Genomic DNA, 18,828 nt, shown 5'->3' with positions numbered 1-18,828 from the left:
ACCTTCCCTGCCCGTCCGCAGCCCTCCCCGGTGCCCCGGGAGCAGCACTGCCCGCCGGTGAGAGGTGAGCGCGCACAGCGGCTGTACACGTTTCCATGTCACATCGTGCTGATACCGTCCCGCAGGTGCTGTGCTGTGCTTGTGCTACAGACGCGACACAGCGGCGCTCCCGTCTCCGCGGAGCTGCCGGTCCGCCCGCCCCCGGGAGCCTCTGTAGGGGCCGATCCGTACACCAGCGAGGGCAGTGAACAAGTGACACACGTGTGCGGGCCGGGGCCGGGGCCGGGGCCGGTGCTGGGCACAGCCGGCCGGGCACAGCCACCGCTCGTCCCGTCCCGTCCCGTCCGGTCCCGCGGGCACGGCCCGAGCGCGGCGCGCGGAGCCCGCGGGGCGGAGCGGGACCGGGCGCGGCGGGGGGGCGCGCCAACGTCACTGCCGAGGCCCCGCCCCCGGCGGCTCCGCTTCCGCCCGGTTGCCGGGGAGACGCGTCCCTAGCGCGGAAATCCCCGCGGGCGCGGAGCCCGCCCGGCGCCGCCATGAGCCAGCGGCAGGTCCTGCAAGGTAGGCTGGGCCGGGGCCGGGGGACCGGGGCCGGGGCCGGGGAGCCGGCGCGGTGCCCGCCCGCCCGCTGACCCGGCGCCCCGGCGCTGCCGCCCGCAGTGTTCGAGCAGTACCAGCGCGCCCGGTCGCAGTTCGCGCAGGCGGTGGCCGACCTCGCCGCCCGGCCGCAGAGCATCGACACTCTCCGGAGTGCAGGTACGCGAGAGCCGCGGGGTTTTGCGCGCCCCGGGGCGGGGACGGGGGCAGCGCGGGGCGCCGCGGCCTTTCCCGGTTTTTGTTTTATCTCCCTTCTGCCCCGGTGGCCGCTCAGTTTCCGGAGATTTTTTCGCAGTAGGATTTGGCCCCCGCCCTGCTTGGCGAGTCCCCCTCGTTCGGTGCGAAGGTAAATTGCGCTGCTCGGCTGCGGGCGGGTGCCTGTGCGGGGTGGGTGTCTCCGGCTGAGGTCTCCGGTTTATTTCAAGGAACATTTCTCAGCATAATCCTTTTTCAAATTTACTTCCTCCTGCTTCCGATGTAGCTTTATGTAAAGTTCAGCGATTGGAATTCCCGATGAAGACAGCACTTATTTGCCAAGGAAATTCTACTTTTAGAATAAACAAATTTTTATACCGGCTTTACAAGTTGTTCCTAAATTCTTCGATGCTTTCTGCCGGCAGACTGGCTCAGTTTAGGAGGGATTTGATTTTGTTGTATTGCTGTCGTGGGATGTCGCGAACCAAATTGAACATTTTTAGAAAGAGGAGCTGCGGGAGCACTTCTACGAGCTGTTGTGCTGCTGTCATCTGGCAGATCCACTCCGCTCGGCCAAAGTTCTTGGGCTTAAAAGAGGAAAAAGAAGTGCTGGTAATTAATTACCTGAATGACAGTTTGAAAATGTGCTGTAGATCAGTGGTGGGTTTGCCATGTGGTATTCATGAATTGATTGTGTTTTGGTGTGTCTCAATTTTGTTTTGATACTTGTTTCCCAGATCTAATAAAGCTGTCAGTCTTTTCTCAAATACAATGACATCTAACAAGCAAACGACAAAGAAAACCAATGGTGTGAATATTTACAACTTTCTGTTATTTTATTTACAACCATTTATTAGACTTGTTTTATTAAAAATCTATCACTTAAATTCTTGAGGAACCACCTTTTCTTAAGGAAACATTTCCTTTCTTTATGGGAGTGGCGTGTTAATACCAGGCCTTTTGTATTACCTTGCTGAGGCTCTTGAATCTTTGTTTTGTTTTCCATCTCTTGGTGAGTTAATGACACTGCTGTAGCTTACACAAGTGATCTCTGTTTGCCAAGGGGACATCGTGGCTATAGGAATAATTTATGCCTTGTTTGTAGGAAGAGGTTCCTCTGAGTCCTTTTGCAGTCCTGGTTTTGGCAGCTCCCAGAGAGAGATCCTGTATAGGCAGGCTTCTCACAGCTCAGCATTGTAAAAATGCAGAAAGTTTCTACTTTAAGAGAGCAATCAAAGTGCCAAGCTAACTTTAATTGCATTGTGTTTCTTTTTAAAATAACTCTTTTAATGTAATCTGGTTGGTAACTTGACCTCAGAACTGATTTCTTGCTTGTGCAGAACAAATAATTGATTCAGAGGCCTGAAACTTTCTTCTGCACACAGCTGGTGTTGGTCTGAAGGTTAAATTTGCAAGGATCAGGCTCTGGATAGTAATCTGGAAATGTTCATTCGTGTAGATTAGCTCACTTGGCTCTTTCTGGTCATGAGCTGCTTTTCCACAAGTTTTAGTTTTCCAGATGCTGGACAAGCGGGGAACATCTGCAAATATGCCTGTTACAATTTATTTAGATGGCACACAAATACTTTACCATCTTACCCACCTGTGTCTTTAAAAATACTTTGTATTATATAATTGCAGTGTTCATTTTGGCCTTTTCTGGATGTGCTAGATCCAAGTTTTAAAATAAAATTGGTCCTTTTATTAAAACAAATATTTTGGGACATTGCTGTCTAGCAGATAACTGGTGTGCCTTTTATGATCTCAATCTAGTGAGGGCTGGAACAATGATTTAAGTAAGTTGCCTGTCTATACGCATATCTCTGTATAAATCTGATTTTAAAAGGGTTTGGGGCTTGTTTCTTATTCTGGTGAATAAGAATTCTAGCCATCCCTTATGGAGATTGCTGTTTTAAGAAGATGGGAAAAGTCTTTGCCCACTGTTATTTTACATTAGCTATGGGAGTCAGGGGCACCTTGCAGGGTTCTTTTGTTGGATCTCAAAAGTTGTCAGGGTTTGGTATCTTTCTGGCAAAAGCAGAAGGCAAGATTACAGAGACTTGAATTTGAACAAAATTATATCCTTTAAGTGTACTGTCAGGTACTCTTATATTAGTGGCCTCAGTTTATATTCCTGGAATAAGAATGAAAGATAAGTTCTCAAGGAATAAAGCATCTGATCCCATTTTAGAAGTCCTTTTGATAAATAGTTAACATCCCATAAGGAAAACAAATACTTGTTTGAGACCTTATTCTTTGTGGAGGTGTGTCTGGACACCATGCTAACATCATGAAAGATAAAAGTGTTGAAAAAGTAATTCTTTACTACCCTCTAAGCCTGCTTCTGTGGTATTAAACTAGGTACAGGCAGGGGTATTGTTGCACATTTGGAGCCTGCAGCCTGGAGGGGAGCAGGCAGCATCAGAGGCATCACCAGCTCCTTGTGCTGGCTTGGCTGCTGGGAAACCTTGAGGTGCCATTGCTGTGGAGACTCCTATGGATGGCCTGTAAGGAAAACTGCTGGGAAGCTGAAAAGAAGGTCGGAGAGGGCCAACAGGAAGCCCACTTCTTCTTAGGGCATCTGTCTTCTGAAGCTTCTGTATCTCATCAAGTTCGGGAGCTGCTTTTCCCGCTGGGCAGAAATCTCAAAGATGTTGTAGCCAGGGAACTGGAACCTGGCCCTGGGCTTCAACACATTTGCATGGCACTGGCCCTTTCCTGGTCAAGAATGTCCTGGGGGCTAGTGCCTGGGAGCTTAACAGCTCTCTGGTGGCAAGAAAGTGCAAGGAATGATCAGAGAGATTCTTTTGTTGGAGCTCATTCCTGTGTGTTTTCCAACTCTCTGCTTTGCTTTGATAAAGTTGTTCCTTATGATTAAATACTGCCATGAATAATTATAGGATTTCTCATTTGAATGTTTAGTTAGTTGATACTTGGGGAGAAAAGTCTGTTCCAAAACTCCTAAACCTTTTCCGTGTAGTAAATGTACATGTGAAACAATGACAGACATTTTATCAAATCTTGTTTCTTGAGGGCTGCTGACTAAAGGGAGAAGCTACTTTGATAGTAACAACTTTAAATATATTTTTAAAATATAAATCTATTTATTTGGTAGCTACTGCTTGTGGAGTTTGGTACTGGAATGCTATTCAGCTCCACACCTCTTCCTCCTCCCAAAATTTAAAATCCAAGAAACAGGCTGTTTTCAGTTATAATGACAGATGAACTTGAGCTCTTTTTCTTGCACAGAGTTTTAGGCAGCTGCCTGTTTTTTAGAAGAGCTAGGTGAAAATCTGAAGTGCTTCTAGTATGTGTGGAACAATGGTAGTCACTGAGGTTCTAATTCTTCAGTTTTTTTCCTTGTAAAGTGCAGGACTCTGTAAATAAGCAACCCCTTTGAAACTGCAATTTGTTTTGATTTTTTGGAGGTATTAACAATTCAGGATTAATGCATGCATCAGAATAATTACTTCTGTGTATTTGTTTTTGATTGATGATTTGAATATTTTTTATTTATCTTGCATTGGAACTTATGGTGATGAGAATGTTGCTTTTAATATGTGAGTTATTTAAGGCTGTCATTGTGATTAAGAAACAGTTTAGTCTTGCTACTTTGACTCTAAAGATATTACAAGATCAGCTTTCTAACACCTTTCTTGGGGCTAATCACATACTTAAGTGTGATGACTGTGGAGGTCATGGGGAAGGCTGAGTATGGAGCCTGGAAAACCAGATTTGTGTGTGCAGCAGCCTGTGTGCTGGGGCCCTGCACACCTGGCTTCCCTTCACATTGGGGTATCTTTATCATCTCAGGCAGAGAACTTCCACTGCTGCTCCTCTGCCTTGCTGGCTTGCTGTACAGTCTGCAGGGTTCCAGGAAAGTTCCAGAATGTCACTGTAAATAAAGATCCTCTCCCAGTGAATCTCTTCCAACTCCATCAGCCCACAGCCCTGAGCCCAGGTCTCCCTTCCATTGTTCCTGGTACCAAGCTGCTTCTCAGCCTAAACTCCAGCCCTGAGCCCTCCTCTGCTTTCGCCTCTGGGCTTTTTCTCCTGTACCTGTTCCACACAGCCCGTGCTGGCCGGAGGCTAAAGCCTGGAGGCAGGAATTGCCTGAATCAGACTGGGGCTCCACCAGCAGCCCTTGGCCATGGCAGGCTTTCCCCTGCTTTGTGGTGTGTTTGTCTGTAGGTAAAGGGTGATGTCGTCAGTGTTAGTTCATTCCTGGCTCCAGACCTATTCCACTGGTGACAGATTTTAAAAGCTGTATTTCTGAATCTCTGGATGGGTTTTAGGTGCCTTTATTTTTAAGAAAACGCTGCTCGAATTGATTTCCCTCCTCCAATTACATGGAATATTTTTGCCCATGCTTTTCTCATTTTTTCATTCTTATTTTAAATGTATTTTAAATGTACCATTTTTCAATGTGACACTTGGACACTTGGCCCTGAGTAATCAGAACCAGACCCTAGGATGGGATTTTAGTATATAGTTCCATATTTTATATAATATTAAAGAATATTATTTGATAGCACTGTGCTTAATAGAAGGCCTGGGAGCATTTGGATCTTGCAAGTGGATGGGCATGGACAGACTCCAGTGCCCCCAAGTAGCCAGTTTCAACACTGGAGTTTGTGTACCCTCTTTTGTAAAGGATGCAGACAGCTTTGACTTTGGTTTTGTTTTTGGTTGTTTTTTTTTTTTTGGTTTTGTGTTTTTTAATTTTTTTTTTTTTATTGTGAGTTAAAAGCTTTACTGAGCTTGAAAAGTAGGAGAGGATTAATGCAATGTGGCATAAAAGACAAAAGGTTGTCTCGGCAGTTGTGGTAGATCAGGTGTGGAGAGTGGCTTTCCCAAAGGCTTTATGACATTGTGGTGCCTGATGAAGGCAAGAAGGGGTTGTTTTAAGGAAAGTACAAGAGAGGTGACATAGAAGGAGAAAATAAATGCAGCTAAAGCTGGAGGATTGACTTTTTCTGTAACTCAATCAAGTGAAAGCTCAACTGTTCCTCCTTTTCTCAGTCTCCTGGCCTGTCTGGAGATTTGCAAGTAAAATGTCAAACCCAGAATTTTTTAGAGATTTCAGTCTCATCTTAACAAGTGGACATTAAAAAGAAGCAGCTCCTTGTGACCACCTTGGCTTTGGTGTGTCTGTGCACAATTGCATGGTGGCCACTAACAGCCCTATAAGTGGTATTTTCAGAAATTTGTCCTCTTGTAACAGGATTAGTTCTGCTTCATTAATGCAGAAACAGGGCCTGGCATCTAAGGAGGAGAAACTTACTGTTCCTCAATCCTTCAGGAATCTTCAGTGATACTGTCAAACTGAATCTGCATTGTGTCCCACACCATCTGGTAGCTGCTGTATGAATTACTTGATCAGGCAGAGTCTCTGTTACCCAAGTGTATTTATGTCCCTTTGGTCTCTGGAGGATGGTAGCTGTGCTGTGCACGGAGCTGTGGCACTGAGGAGTCCTTCCTTGTGACAAGTCACACTTGAGCAGTGTGTACTCAAGACCTGCACACTCTGCTGTCCCTGCAAGAGGCGCTGTCAAGATGAGTGAGTGTGAAAATTCTCTCTCACTGCTCTTCTGGGAAATTTGTTTTAAGCAGGGGATTTAAAACTCACTGCTATGCAGTTCCTAGAAAAAGGTCATTGAAGATAGGGTGTTAGGGTGAGGCAGAAATAAATTTCTGTTTTATTTCCTTGTTAAGTCAGCTGAATTTGATATAAAGAGCTCTGAAAAATCAAGCTGATATGATGAATTTGTGAGTGCTAATGTTAGCTCTGTGGATGCTCTAAATGTAACAGGTAGCACACACAAAAAGATGTTATCTTAGTCCAAAGCATAAATTAGAAGGACAGCATCTGCAAGACAAGACTGTGTCCAGAGACAGCTGTAGTGTAGAATGACTTCTTTTCCCACATTTTAAAACCGAAATTATTTTAACTTTAAGGAAGGAGTATAAGATAGGAGTAGTCATCTTCAGATGCAGAAATGGAAAGAATTTCCAGTGTAGTGATTCTGTTTTGTGACTCGTCAAGTTTGACAAGGATTTGAATGGGGATGGGAGGAGGGTAGAAGTATTTTGCATGAATTCCAGGTTGTTATCCCCAAAAAATCAAAATGGCCAAGCAAAGATTGCCATCTCCAGAATAGTGACTGTTTGTTTCCTGCAGAAACTTGGAATGAAAAAAAAAAAAGGGATCTGCTGCTACCCTGAGTGATTTTTTTTGTTTATTTTCCAGATAGGCAGCAGCCAGCACTTGCTTGCTAAAAGAAAGTGCATCAGGCCTGGGTGTAACAGCTCCACTTGAGAAGTGTGTGTTAAGAGTGATTCAGCTTCTAAAGTGTGTCATTCTTTGAAACAAATTTGAGTGGGAAACTGAGGATAGAAAGGGGAATCGTTCCTTGCCCAATGTCAGTCAAGGTTCCGTGATGCAAGAGAGAATATTTGGCAGTAATTCTCTGTTACTCAGTTTCTGAGTGCTAGTGGGAACTCTTCCAAAATAAATCTAGTCCAATAGTCTAAATGCCTTATTTTGTACTTTACTTTCTGTGTGGTTGCTTTTGAATTAGAGTTAATGAATTTCCTACTGCTGTCACAACAGACTTATTTAGAAGAAGACCAAAGAGTTCTAAAGTTTTCAGCAACAAGACACTGCTACTCCATGATCTGTATGGCCCTGTTCGCTTGAGTGAATGGTCAAGATAAAAGGAAGTAGTTGGAAGGTTCTTGCCTATTTTCCTGCTCTAAGTAATGGTAAATACATTTGAATTTAATTTAAAATGCTGATAGGAATCCTGGCTTGGACCTCTTTGGAGGAGTAGACTTTGCTGTAAACAGGATAGAGAAAGGAAGAGATCAAATAGAGGAGGTCACCAAATCCAGCTGTCTCTGGAACAAAGCTGGGTTGGGCCAGTGCAGGAAAGCCTCATCCTGTGCCAGGCACATCTGTCCTTCCCAGCACTGGGTTCAAAGGCCATAGAAGGGAAGGTTGGATGGATATCTTGGCTTCCTATAGGTGTTTTAGTGGATCTCTATGTTTTAGACTGTAGGATCTCTATCTAGCTGTTTTCACACTCTCAGAATTATTTTTTTAAGTGCTGTAAAGAAAGAAATATTAGGTTTGCTGAAGATAGAAAAATGATGACAATGGTGAAAGCTCCTCAAGCAGTTGGTTTTGCAGAGTAATTGGAGGTGATGGAAAGCATCTTGACACAGAGAAAGTGGTTTTAAGAGAAGGTGGAAAGTAGAGGTAAAAGCTTTTAATTATGTTCAATGCACAGGCTTGGTCTAGGCCTGTATATGCTTCTCTCAATTCGCAGTTAATTTGATGTGAATATAAGGCTTGTACAGCACCAGGAATTGTTTTTTCTTTTCTTGCTTGCTTTCTTTTCTTGCTTGCATTTCTTCTTGCTTCTCCAAAACTCATTCCATTGTAATTATTTGTCCACTGTCTCTTCTTACATTCAAACATGACTTTAGGAAATTACAGTTTCCTTGAGGACCAGCACAGTTGCTATTATTTCTAAACTTGTTTTTTTTTTATCTGTGTTGCAACATTTTGTATCCTTTCTTCAAATAGTAACTCCCATTTCATTTTTCATCTCTTTCCTCATTATAAGTTGTACCAGCTAAAGTAATTTGCAGTAGAACATTTTGTGCTGATGCTTAAATGTCATCACCAAACTCTGCATGGTTTACACTGTCATGGAATGCAAGGCATTGGTCATGGGAGGCATGCTGCTTGGAAGCATTTTCAGATTGAAGGCTTTTTAGGCTGTCCCAAAAGTGAAAGCTATATCAGCTAATCTTGAAAATTCAAAATATATAAATCTTAGATTTGGAACAACTCAAATCATGTATGTTTGTAAACCTGGTTAAATGTGGTTTTATATTTTGCTGTGCCTAGGTATGTCATAAAGGTCAGAAATGTGTCACATGGCCTGGACCTAGCTCCTGGGTTAAGTGATTCTAGTCTCTTTAAATTGCACTGGATTTGAGATCATCAGAATTGAATTGTCTGGCACATTCTGGCTTACTGTCCCAGCCATCAGTCTCTTGGCTTTTTTAGGGTCAGGACACTGCAGGCTGAAGTGTTCCTTTCCTGCTCCCCCAATCACTTCTGTCAGGCTCTTTTATATCAGTAAAATAATTTTTCCCCCTTTTTTTTCCTATTTATTAAATAATCTTGTTTTCATAATATCTCAAGTCAAGAGATCAAATGGAATATCTGTACAGTAAATGCAAGTGAATTACTTGTAAGTGTTCCTGCTTCACTGAAATACCTTCAATGTAGATCATAAGAACAGTGTGAGGTCCCCTTAGGAATTTCAGCAGCAGGAATTTGACCATGCAAGTGATGTTAGAGGGAAGGACAAAAAATACCCTCCCACAGAGAGTGTAGATGACTGGCTAGAAGATAACAGATGATGGCATTGGCCCCAACTCATATGTTTGTTTTTACTTCTAATTTGTCATATGAAGTATTTAGTGGTTTTTGATATGAAGCACGACTTGCTAATGACACTATACCTGCAGTGTAGAGTTCATGAGAAGACATCAGTGATGACCACATTCTGAAGTAGTGATTTCTGCAAGTGCTAAATGAATTCACATTGATCTTACAATCCTGGGAAATCTATCTTTTGTCATTTGTTACACAGGAGGCCTCTTTCAGTTCCCAGTGGCCTTAACAGAAGGGTGAGCAGACCCCAGCTACATTACAGACCTGTTTCCATAGGTTCAGTTTACTTGCTTTTGTTATGTGTCCCCCTGAAACCTGTGTTATTTTGTCTTGTGAACATGCTGGGAGCCTGTACCTCTCATGATAGTGCAGCTTTTGTCAAGAGGTTTGACCTTCCTAAATTTTTTTTAGTGGATAGCATGGCCTCCATGGTTAGTTTTTTGTGTTGTTCTTCCAGCCCCTTCAGAGCCATGTATAGATGATTCAGCTATTTTCTTCTTGCTGGGAGCAATTTGGTTTTGGTGTAAAATAAAGGTGAGAATTTTACTGCTTCTCTACTTACTTTTTTTCGTTTTAGGGCAAGAAGTATGCTACAGGTATAACTTGTTATGGCCTGCATCCCTTTGCTTGCTCTGAGGTCCTCAGCTTTTCCTTGTCATGGAGTCCCTGTTGAACACCTGGGTGTTTGTTGCTTGCCATCAGGCACTGATCCCCCAGTGTGGCACTGTCACACCAAAAGGCCTTTGTTCATGCTAATAACCATAGGAGCCCTTGAGAGAAGGCAAGTCTTGCTTTCTTTCACTGTTGCTCAGCTAGATCTTCATATTTGTAAAAAAAAATCAGTGAGAAGGGCTGAGAGAGCTGATATGAAGAGACCTGTAGCTCTGAGTGTCTGTTGTTCTGTTGTAACATCTCCATTTTCAGAGACATCTGCTTTCTGGTTAAGGTCTAAAGCTCCAAAATATTAATTCATGGAGCTGGCTGCTGCAGGGACAGCACATTCTAGAGATCACAATACAAATAATGTTCCCTTCCCAGACCTTACGAGTCACATTCTTTATATAACCATTGGGATCTCACTTCTATCCCTACTGAAGAGTCCTCGTTTTACAGGAAGAGCTTCTACATACAGATTGGTCATCTTTGATCATCCTTGTTCCCTTTCACTGAACTTTTTTCAGTTCTACTTTAGTGGAGGGTATTAAATGTAGGCTAGTGGTGACCCCTGCTTTAGCCTCTACCCCTTTCTCAATAATCCTGAGCACTCTGTACACTTCTGCAGGTAAAGTTTCTCCTCTACTACTGAGCAAGAGCTGGGATCTCTCTGGAGCTCTCTGTTCTAACATTGAGATTTTTCTCCTGGTTGGTAGTAATCTGTTTGGGGTCCATCACTGCATCTGTGAGGTTGGAGTTGGGTTTCCTGCATGAGCTCCATTTCACTTGCCATTTTGTTATCCAGTCATTCAGTCTGTAACTTTTTATAGTTTCCCTTGCTGCTACTTTCACATTTTTTATGCTTAGCTGATATACTGTGAACTCATCAGTGAAAACACATCATAAATAATAACATGATAAGGAAATCTACAACTCTTCTATCTGGAGTGTAATGTATTATGGATATTGGTCTTCAAGTCAGTCATTGGTTACAGCAGATGAAATGTAATTTGTTGTAATTCAGTGTAGAGGTTCTACTGGCATGATGAATGAGGGACATGTCAGTGTCTTCTCACCAGCATCTCCAGTGGAGTTTCCCATGCACATGGTAACAGATGCATTTTATGTATGTTTGAATGTAACTTCATTTCTTGTGTAGACTTTGGGATGTATTTTATAGATATTTGAATACAACTTATTTCTACATGTGCCTTTTTTTTGATTTCAGAATTGTTCTGTACCTATGAAAAGTGGGCAGAAACATTGCTATACACCAGCAGTGCTATCCAAGTGCCAACTTCATTTCAGTGGAACACCTGGATTTCCTACATGCTCTTATTACCCGGAGGAGTAATTAGTAGGTTTTTATGAATAAAGGCAAATGTTTAGAAAAACTTCAGCTTACCAAATTGGCTTTTGTCTTCCTACTGCAACTCAGGTGTGGTGTGTTTGCTGAGACCTCTTTTGCTGGATGTTGTCCCAAGTATTCGACAGACCACTGCCTTGGCTCTTGGGAGACTTGCTGATTATGATGTGGAGATGGCAGAGGCAATTGTGAAGGCAGGAATTCTTCCACAGCTCATATGTTCACTGCCTGAGGAGAATGTAAGGCATTATTGTTCTCTGAAGTAATATTTTTAAAAATTATTATACAGGGAAAAGGAAATCTTTCTGTGTCAGCATCTGGTGTTATTCTAATAGGACATTAAATGTATTGAAGTCAGAGCAGCATTCATGTTTGAACCCCTGAGAGATCTCTGTGTACTCTATGCCGAGGTCTGACTTCAAATAAGCTTGACTTTAAAATATTGTATTACCGTTTAATGCACTATAGGAAATACATTCATTGCACTGTAACATTTTAAAAATGTTGAGTGATGCTTTGTAAAAGGATCCTCTTCAAAAAGGAGACGGTTGGGAAGCTGTGGTGATAATTGACTAGGTTTTGTCCATAATACCAGACACGTGTAAAACCCCTGAAATTCTGTAATGAAATACTTTGTATCTCCAAACACAGGCCTTTGGAAATCTGTAGTGTGAGAAACAACAAACCTCTAACACAGGAAAATATGCAGAAAGGTTTTCATCTTCATATTTGTCAAAACCAAACAAAGTACAGTCACAATTGCAATGCAAATAAATCTGTTGGTCTCTTCCACACCCTTCCTCATATTTTTCCTCAAGCTCTGTGTGTCTTTCAGCTTTGATTTTTGAATGATGCTAACCTAGATTAACAGAAATACTTTCAAGTAAGGTTCCTAGCAGCTGGAAGCTGACAGCTGAAGGGTTTAAGTGCACTTATATCACAGCCACACTGATGTTGCAGCTTTGATTTATGAAAAGTAGGTTTTCAATGGAAATATAATTTGGAAAACCATATATTTTAATTTTCAATCTTTTGAGGAAAACAAAGATGTAAATGTACTCATTGCATACTTTTTGTGCATATAGAATCATTGCCTATACAATTAAAATTGAAAAAGAAAACACTAAATAAAAACTTTGATGGCAAGATACTGGTATAGTATGAAAAGAAAGTAAAGATTAATTAGACAAGGTTATAAACATTTTGGATATTTTATTTCTATTTTTAAGGGAATATGTGGAACAGAACTCTACCCACTGTTGGTTTGGAAACTACTCCCTGCTACAACTTGAAACCCTCACTAAATTAGCTCAAGTACCCTGAGACAGAGTGATTAGGGGAAGCAACAGCAAGACTTGTGTGAGGTCATGGAAAGCCTGCTATGCCTTGGTGACTGAGGGCAAGAGGAGAAACTCATCCAGTTCATGCAGAGTTTAGCAAGCAGACAGTTTGTCACTTCCCACAGGCAAAGAAACCTTTTCCATTCCACTCACTTTTAGTGTACCAACATCTGTATTTAAGGATGAGATTCTTTGAGCACACAATGAATACCGTTTCTACTGATTTATGGGGAACAGTCACAGGGTAACATCCCAGATCAATGTTTTGTCAATTAAACTGAGCAAAATTCAGTTTTACAGCATATTCTGGCTATGCCTGTGAATACGGTTTGTTTCTAAAGAATGTGTTTTGAATAATGAAAACAAAGAAGTGTTTTTCTTTGCCAGGAGCATAATTACTTAACAGAAACAACATACCCATATTTGTACAGACTTATATAAACAAATATGGCTCCATTGAGTTCAGCAAAGCTTACAGTAACTTACATTATCTGGGGATTGCACCATTTGTCTGTACTGTTTCCCTTAACTTCTGTTGCCCCAAATGAGATTGAATGCTTTGCCTGTAAATTGTGTTTAATGTACCTACTTGCAGACCTTAACTTAGAAAACTGGATTTTTGGCATCAAGGAATTATGTTAGTACTGATAAACTAAGGAAGGTAAGGGCATGTGTTGGAGCACTGAAAGATGACTGTGCTTGTTAATCAGTAGCTTGTTAATCATGCTCTCTGATGTGGTTTTAGCCAATGCCAGACATCAAACTACTCAACAATGCTTGGGCATGGTTTAAGGGATAGCACAAGGCAGGAATGGTTTCCAGTAGCATAGATGAGGCCATTGTGCTTTGAGGAAAAAGGAATTTAAGTGCACAGAAGTGTCACCTTCTACTGTGTCACCTTCTTCTAGGGCCAGGGAGTGGGCCTGGGTGTGTTTTATTTCCTGGGAGGCATTGCAGATACTGTTCTGTTGTCATATCTTAGTGCTTTAGATCAGGCTTTGAAAGTGTTTGGGTACCTCACAGGATGCACAAAAGCACTCACGTGGTTCTTTGTTTTTCTGGACTTGATCCAGAAGGGATGTGGGCTTTGCATTGTTTAAATTTTGGGTGCCTTGACAGAGGACTAGCACTGCAAAGTGCCCAGACTGCCTGTGCAGAGCAGGGGAGAGTGAAGCACCTTGGGATGAAATCGAAGGCAGCTGGCACACGGAGAGAGAGTCCTCTAGAGCTTGTCCATAGGGATCATCTGTCAGTGCCCAGGCTGGAGGGCACACTCCAGGCACTCAGACACAGCAGCAGGGTACTTGTGTCCCCCATGAATCTTGCCCTTCATGAGGGAGGGGAACTACCTGCCTTTCTGACAACATGGTTTTCTGTGGCCGGACTGCTTTAACTGAGCTCTGGATTTTGAAAATGCAAGAAAGTAGAGGAAACTTCAATTTCCATATCCTAATGGTGGATATAAAACTGCAGGAGGAGACTGAGAAGTGGCTTTTTGAGGGAAGACTTAATTGTGCTTTTAGAAGAAATCTCTGCTGCAGTTTACATGGGAGCCCCATGCTGTGTGCAGTGTCATGCATTATATATACATACTGAAACCATTATTTGGTCCAGCCCTGAGGGAGATGGGCAGAATTGAGACAAGAGCTTAGACTTTGTGTGCCCTTATGACAAAAGGGCCAGGTGCTTGCTCCTGTTCAAAGGGAGCTTTTTCTGGACACAGGCAGGAGTAAAATTGCAGTCAAAATTGGTCAAAATTGGGGGTTATTCAGTATTGGGTGTTGGTGGGATGGGTTTTCAGTCTCCTCGCTGTGGGTTTTAGGCAGTATTTAGGCATTTCAGGATTCATATCTTAAACTCCTTTATTTGATCTAATTCTCTCTGTGTCAGTTTCCTGTTTGCAAAATGTAACTAGTGTTTTCTCATAGAGATGTTGTGAGGGTATCTGTTTTAGAAAGTGAAAAACCTTGCAAGTGTTTCTGCCCAAGATGGGCAGAATTATTTTAGGAGCTTGCCTGCATAACCTCTGTAATCTGGTTCAACATGTTAAGAGTTATTGTTTTTGTAGCTCTTGTTGTTCACTACTCACTTAAACAGACTTACCTAGACTACTCTCTTTTCCCATATCCTCTTAGCTCTCTCATTTTTTTCTGTTTGTTTATGCACTTGCTGCAGATTTTATGTCATGAGCTGTCCCAAAGAACTGTAGGTTCATTGTTTGTGTGATATCCAGTGGTCCTGATTTGAGTCTATATAAGATATTGCTGCTACTAAAAAAGTCTAATTTAGGCATGTCTGTACTATATTATGCCTCAAGCTTCTTAATGTTAGTGAAAGTTTGTTTGTTTCTGATTTGTCTAGCGTTACTACAAGAAAGCAGCTGCATTTGTGCTAAGAGCAGTTGCTAAACATTCTCCACTACTAGCTCAGGCAGTAGTACAGTCTGGAGCACTGGAAATGCTGGTGATTTGCTTGGAAGATTTTGACCCTGGAGTCAAAGAAGGTGCATCTTGGGGACTTGGATACATTGCCCGACACAATCCAGGTAACAAGTTTCATGTGTGTTATCTTTTAGCTTAATGTCATGTGATAACAATAATAAATTGTGTTATTTTGGTAAGTATGAAAATATACTTTTTCTTCTTTCTTTCTCAGTTAGAAAATTTTAAATTTGGGATGAAACTCTAGTGTAACTGTACCATTCCAACAATGCTGTTCCTTTTTGTGGGAAACTGGCATACCTGACATCAGCAGTGCCCAGTTATGAGAGGTGCTTTAAGAGAAAATGTTTTGGGCCCTTGGTCAAAAAAGGACACTCTGCTTTATTCCTCTTCATGAACAGATTTCTGAATCCTTATATATTGTGTAGGTATTGCTGCAGAACCAGGTTTCTTTTGCTTGGCATTAGTTCTTCTTTGATATACGTGGTTGAATGGAGAAGCCTAGGGAGGGGCAAGTTTCATTCATTCATTACAGTGGTGTTTGCAGAATAAATAGGCCAAATTTATTGCACTATGTTATTATTAGCCAGTGGACCACACTACTCTCTGGGAGTCAGGAATAGATCCTGGGGATCCAGTATTGAGCAGTTCACTGCTGTCTCACAGGCAGTTGTATAACTCACTGGTGGTGTCATGTTCCTATTTAAACACTGATCCACGTGGTTGATAGTTCTTCTACCAGCTATTTATATAGTTCAAGTAAAAGTTTAGACTGTGAATGAAAGAACTGAGGGAAGAAACTGCTAGCTGGAAGGGGTGGGAGAAACAGTTAGTGTTCGTATTGTTCAAAGTTGAACTAATTATAGGATCATAGCATTAACTCATAGTTTCATATTTGGTTTTGGCTCTAAAACATACGTAGACTGATTTTGAAAGTGTTTTTCTTTGTTTTTTAATCAATACAGAATGTTGGACTGCAGAAGGCATGGGGGATTCCCCCTTCCCACATAGCGGGTTAGCTTACTGGGACAGTCTCCAAAGTTGTTAGCACCTTTCTAACAGACTGCATTTTCTGGGGAACAAATTAATTCTTGGGACACCTCTCTGGTAATGATCTTTTATCATTTGGTCATCAGGATTGAATTCCACCCTTGATGGAAAAGAATTGTTCCTTCCATCTGAAAGATATTTATTTAAATATCAAAAGCATTCATTTGTATAAATGTGTGTAGAATGTGTGTGTCTGCATTACTCTTAACATAAACATTTCTGCAGTTTTGTTATGTCACTAAATCAATATTGACTCACTTCAATTGCCCTTCATGCTATTCACTGCATGAATGCTGATGGAGCTTTAGTGTGATCCAGTTCACTGTGTGACAGCATTATCTGCAAAGATGTAGGTGATGTGGGGGTATTGAAGACAAAAAAATTCCTTGTACAAATTTTTATTCCATGGTTATGAATAATTTATTTGCTGATGGTGAATGGGTGCATACCTTATGTCAATTTACAATGACAATAAGAACAGCATCCTCAGAAATTAGGTTGAAATTGTGAGTGCTACCAAGCTGCAAGCATCAGGACATAGACAGATCGCGAGATGTAATCAGTAAAAGAACCCTGAATGCCAACAAAAGCCCACCAAAACACCCCTGAAAAAATTGCCCAGCTACAGCCAATTTAGGGGATTTGACTGCCTCTATAACAGTCACAGTTTGTCTCTAAAATGATTATGGAAAGTAGAGGAGTTATACTGAGGAAAGATCACTCTGTGCATCGTATGTTTCTTACACTGCTACAAGCATGCCTTTGCAACATGATATTGCTGGAAATGGAATCCAGAGATAGAGAAATGGGATACAGACTCTCTCTTATCAATAGCTGGTGTTAACTGCTCAAGAAGCTCTGGATTAGACTGACATGCTCCTGTTGACAAAATTTGCTGGTTATGATTTTCTGTCATTGACTGTCTGTGGACACATAATGCAGTTTTAACTTTAAAAATAGACCTGGGTGTAAAATGGTTGTTCCCCCCACTCACAGAAGGTTTTTCAGTTTCAAAAATTGTTGCAGGTTTGAACTGGGACAATATTGAGGCAAGACTTTTTCTCTCTCCTGAAAAGACTGGGGGTAGGGAGATTTGTTTGCTCCAGTAAGAAAAGTTCAATAATTAGGGCATGTCTCTGGGATTGAAGTCCTGGTCTGTTTTAGGCCGGATGTGAACCTCTGCCTTCGTGAGTGCAGTCAAAGCCTCCTGGCATTCAGTGATAACTGTTTGCAATGGTGAGGGTCTCTCTGCTTTTAATCAGAAATTGCACCTATGACCCAGTAAAGCTATTAAGAACTGCAGTGTATGTTCCCATGGAAAGACTTCCATTCTGAGAAATTGAGGCTTCCCCCCCACAATGAAAATCCTCTCTGCTAGCAAGTTCTATACTGACTTCATACAAAAATCTCTTAAAATGCAGTTCTTCTGGGAACAGATGTCTCCAGAAGGCCTGTGAGATTTTAGGTAAAGACAAATGTCTCATGAGGTTTCAAGATGTTAAAATCTTGCCAGGTCAGATTCCAAAATTTAGAAACTGCTTGTGCAGTTCTGCACTTTCTTTCCCTTTCAGCTGAATTTCAGATACTGATCTTACTCCAAAGTGTACAAATCAATGTGCTGTGATTTTGCCATTCATTATTTTTACTGATTGGGTTTAAAAAGAAGTATAAAATGTTTCAAATGCCATAGATACCATCAGGTCCATGAAAAATATTTTGTAACATTTTACTTACACCATATTCAGTTAAAATGCAAAATTGTTTTCTTTGAAGTATGCAAATAATTTGGCTTTCCATTTTCTTTGTCTGCATTAAAGGTGTAATTTATTCATTGTCTTATGCTTCAGTATATTGTAAATTGGTAGGAAAACAAAAATAAACAACACTGTTGATACTGAAGCTTATTGCTAAGAGCAGAATTTTGCTCATTTTCTGTCATCCAGTGGACCATAGCTCAGCTTAGAAGGGACCTTGGCAGCTCTCTAGTCCAGTTTCCTGCTCAAAGCAGCATCAGCTGCAAGAACCATTTCCTCAGCTCTTCAGTGATTTGAGTCTCACCTCCATCCTCCTGGTGAAAGCTTTTGGCACTGTGGTTGTAGAGGCCTGCAGAAACCTCTGATTTTGAAGTGCAGCCTTTGGGCTACTTGTGGGAATTAGAGTCTTTCTGTGTGGCCATAACATGATCACACAGTCCTCAGAAAAATGCAGTATTGGTGGTTGTTTTGGTCAAAACCTGTTATTTCCTGTGGATGCACCTGCTACCACAGCAAGGTCTGTTTGAGAGCCCTGGTCTGAACTGAAACCTGCATTTCCTTCCACCCAGGGGTGTTGCTGCTGCTCTACTATGGGGGTATAATATTGTATATTGTCAATATAATATTGAGCTGATTTTCTTTCTTTGGGGAAAACCTGAACATTCACTTTCTCACCTTCATCTTTTTTATCCTCGTCTGGTTTTTATAATCCATGCTATTATTGCCAGTGTGATAACATTAGCAGAGTTTTTCTCTTAGCACCTTAAACTAGTTTAGAATAATCCTGTAAGACTTCCCATTGTTTTCAGTGGGTATGTAGGTAGGATCTTGGCTCCACTTTGTTGGCTTTCCCCTCTTCCTGATCACATAAACTCATGACAAGTCTTCAACCTACTTTGAATTAATTTCTTCATTCCTGATGAGTACTTTTGTATTGGGACAAACCAGCGCAACTCTA

At 41.6% G+C, this 18,828-nt stretch overlaps 1 protein-coding gene across 1 annotated transcript in view; it reads left to right on the top strand.

The window, feature by feature from the left end:
• Positions 1-536: 536 nt before the first annotated feature.
• Positions 537-18,828, top strand: part of SPAG6 (sperm associated antigen 6) — a 33,882-nt gene continuing 15,590 nt past the window's right edge. The window contains exons 1-4 of the mRNA XM_059475689.1: positions 537-561; positions 661-756; positions 11,358-11,524; positions 14,987-15,170. Coding sequence (XP_059331672.1) covers positions 537-561; positions 661-756; positions 11,358-11,524; positions 14,987-15,170 — 472 coding nt within the window. The remainder of the gene's footprint in view (positions 562-660; positions 757-11,357; positions 11,525-14,986; positions 15,171-18,828) is intronic.

Source organism: Ammospiza nelsoni, chromosome 1 (genome assembly GCF_027579445.1).
Source record: "Ammospiza nelsoni isolate bAmmNel1 chromosome 1, bAmmNel1.pri, whole genome shotgun sequence".
Taxonomy (NCBI): Eukaryota; Metazoa; Chordata; class Aves; order Passeriformes; family Passerellidae; genus Ammospiza; species Ammospiza nelsoni.
The sequence above is the reverse complement of the archived record's forward strand: the minus strand, read 5'-3'. Positions and strand labels throughout refer to the sequence as shown.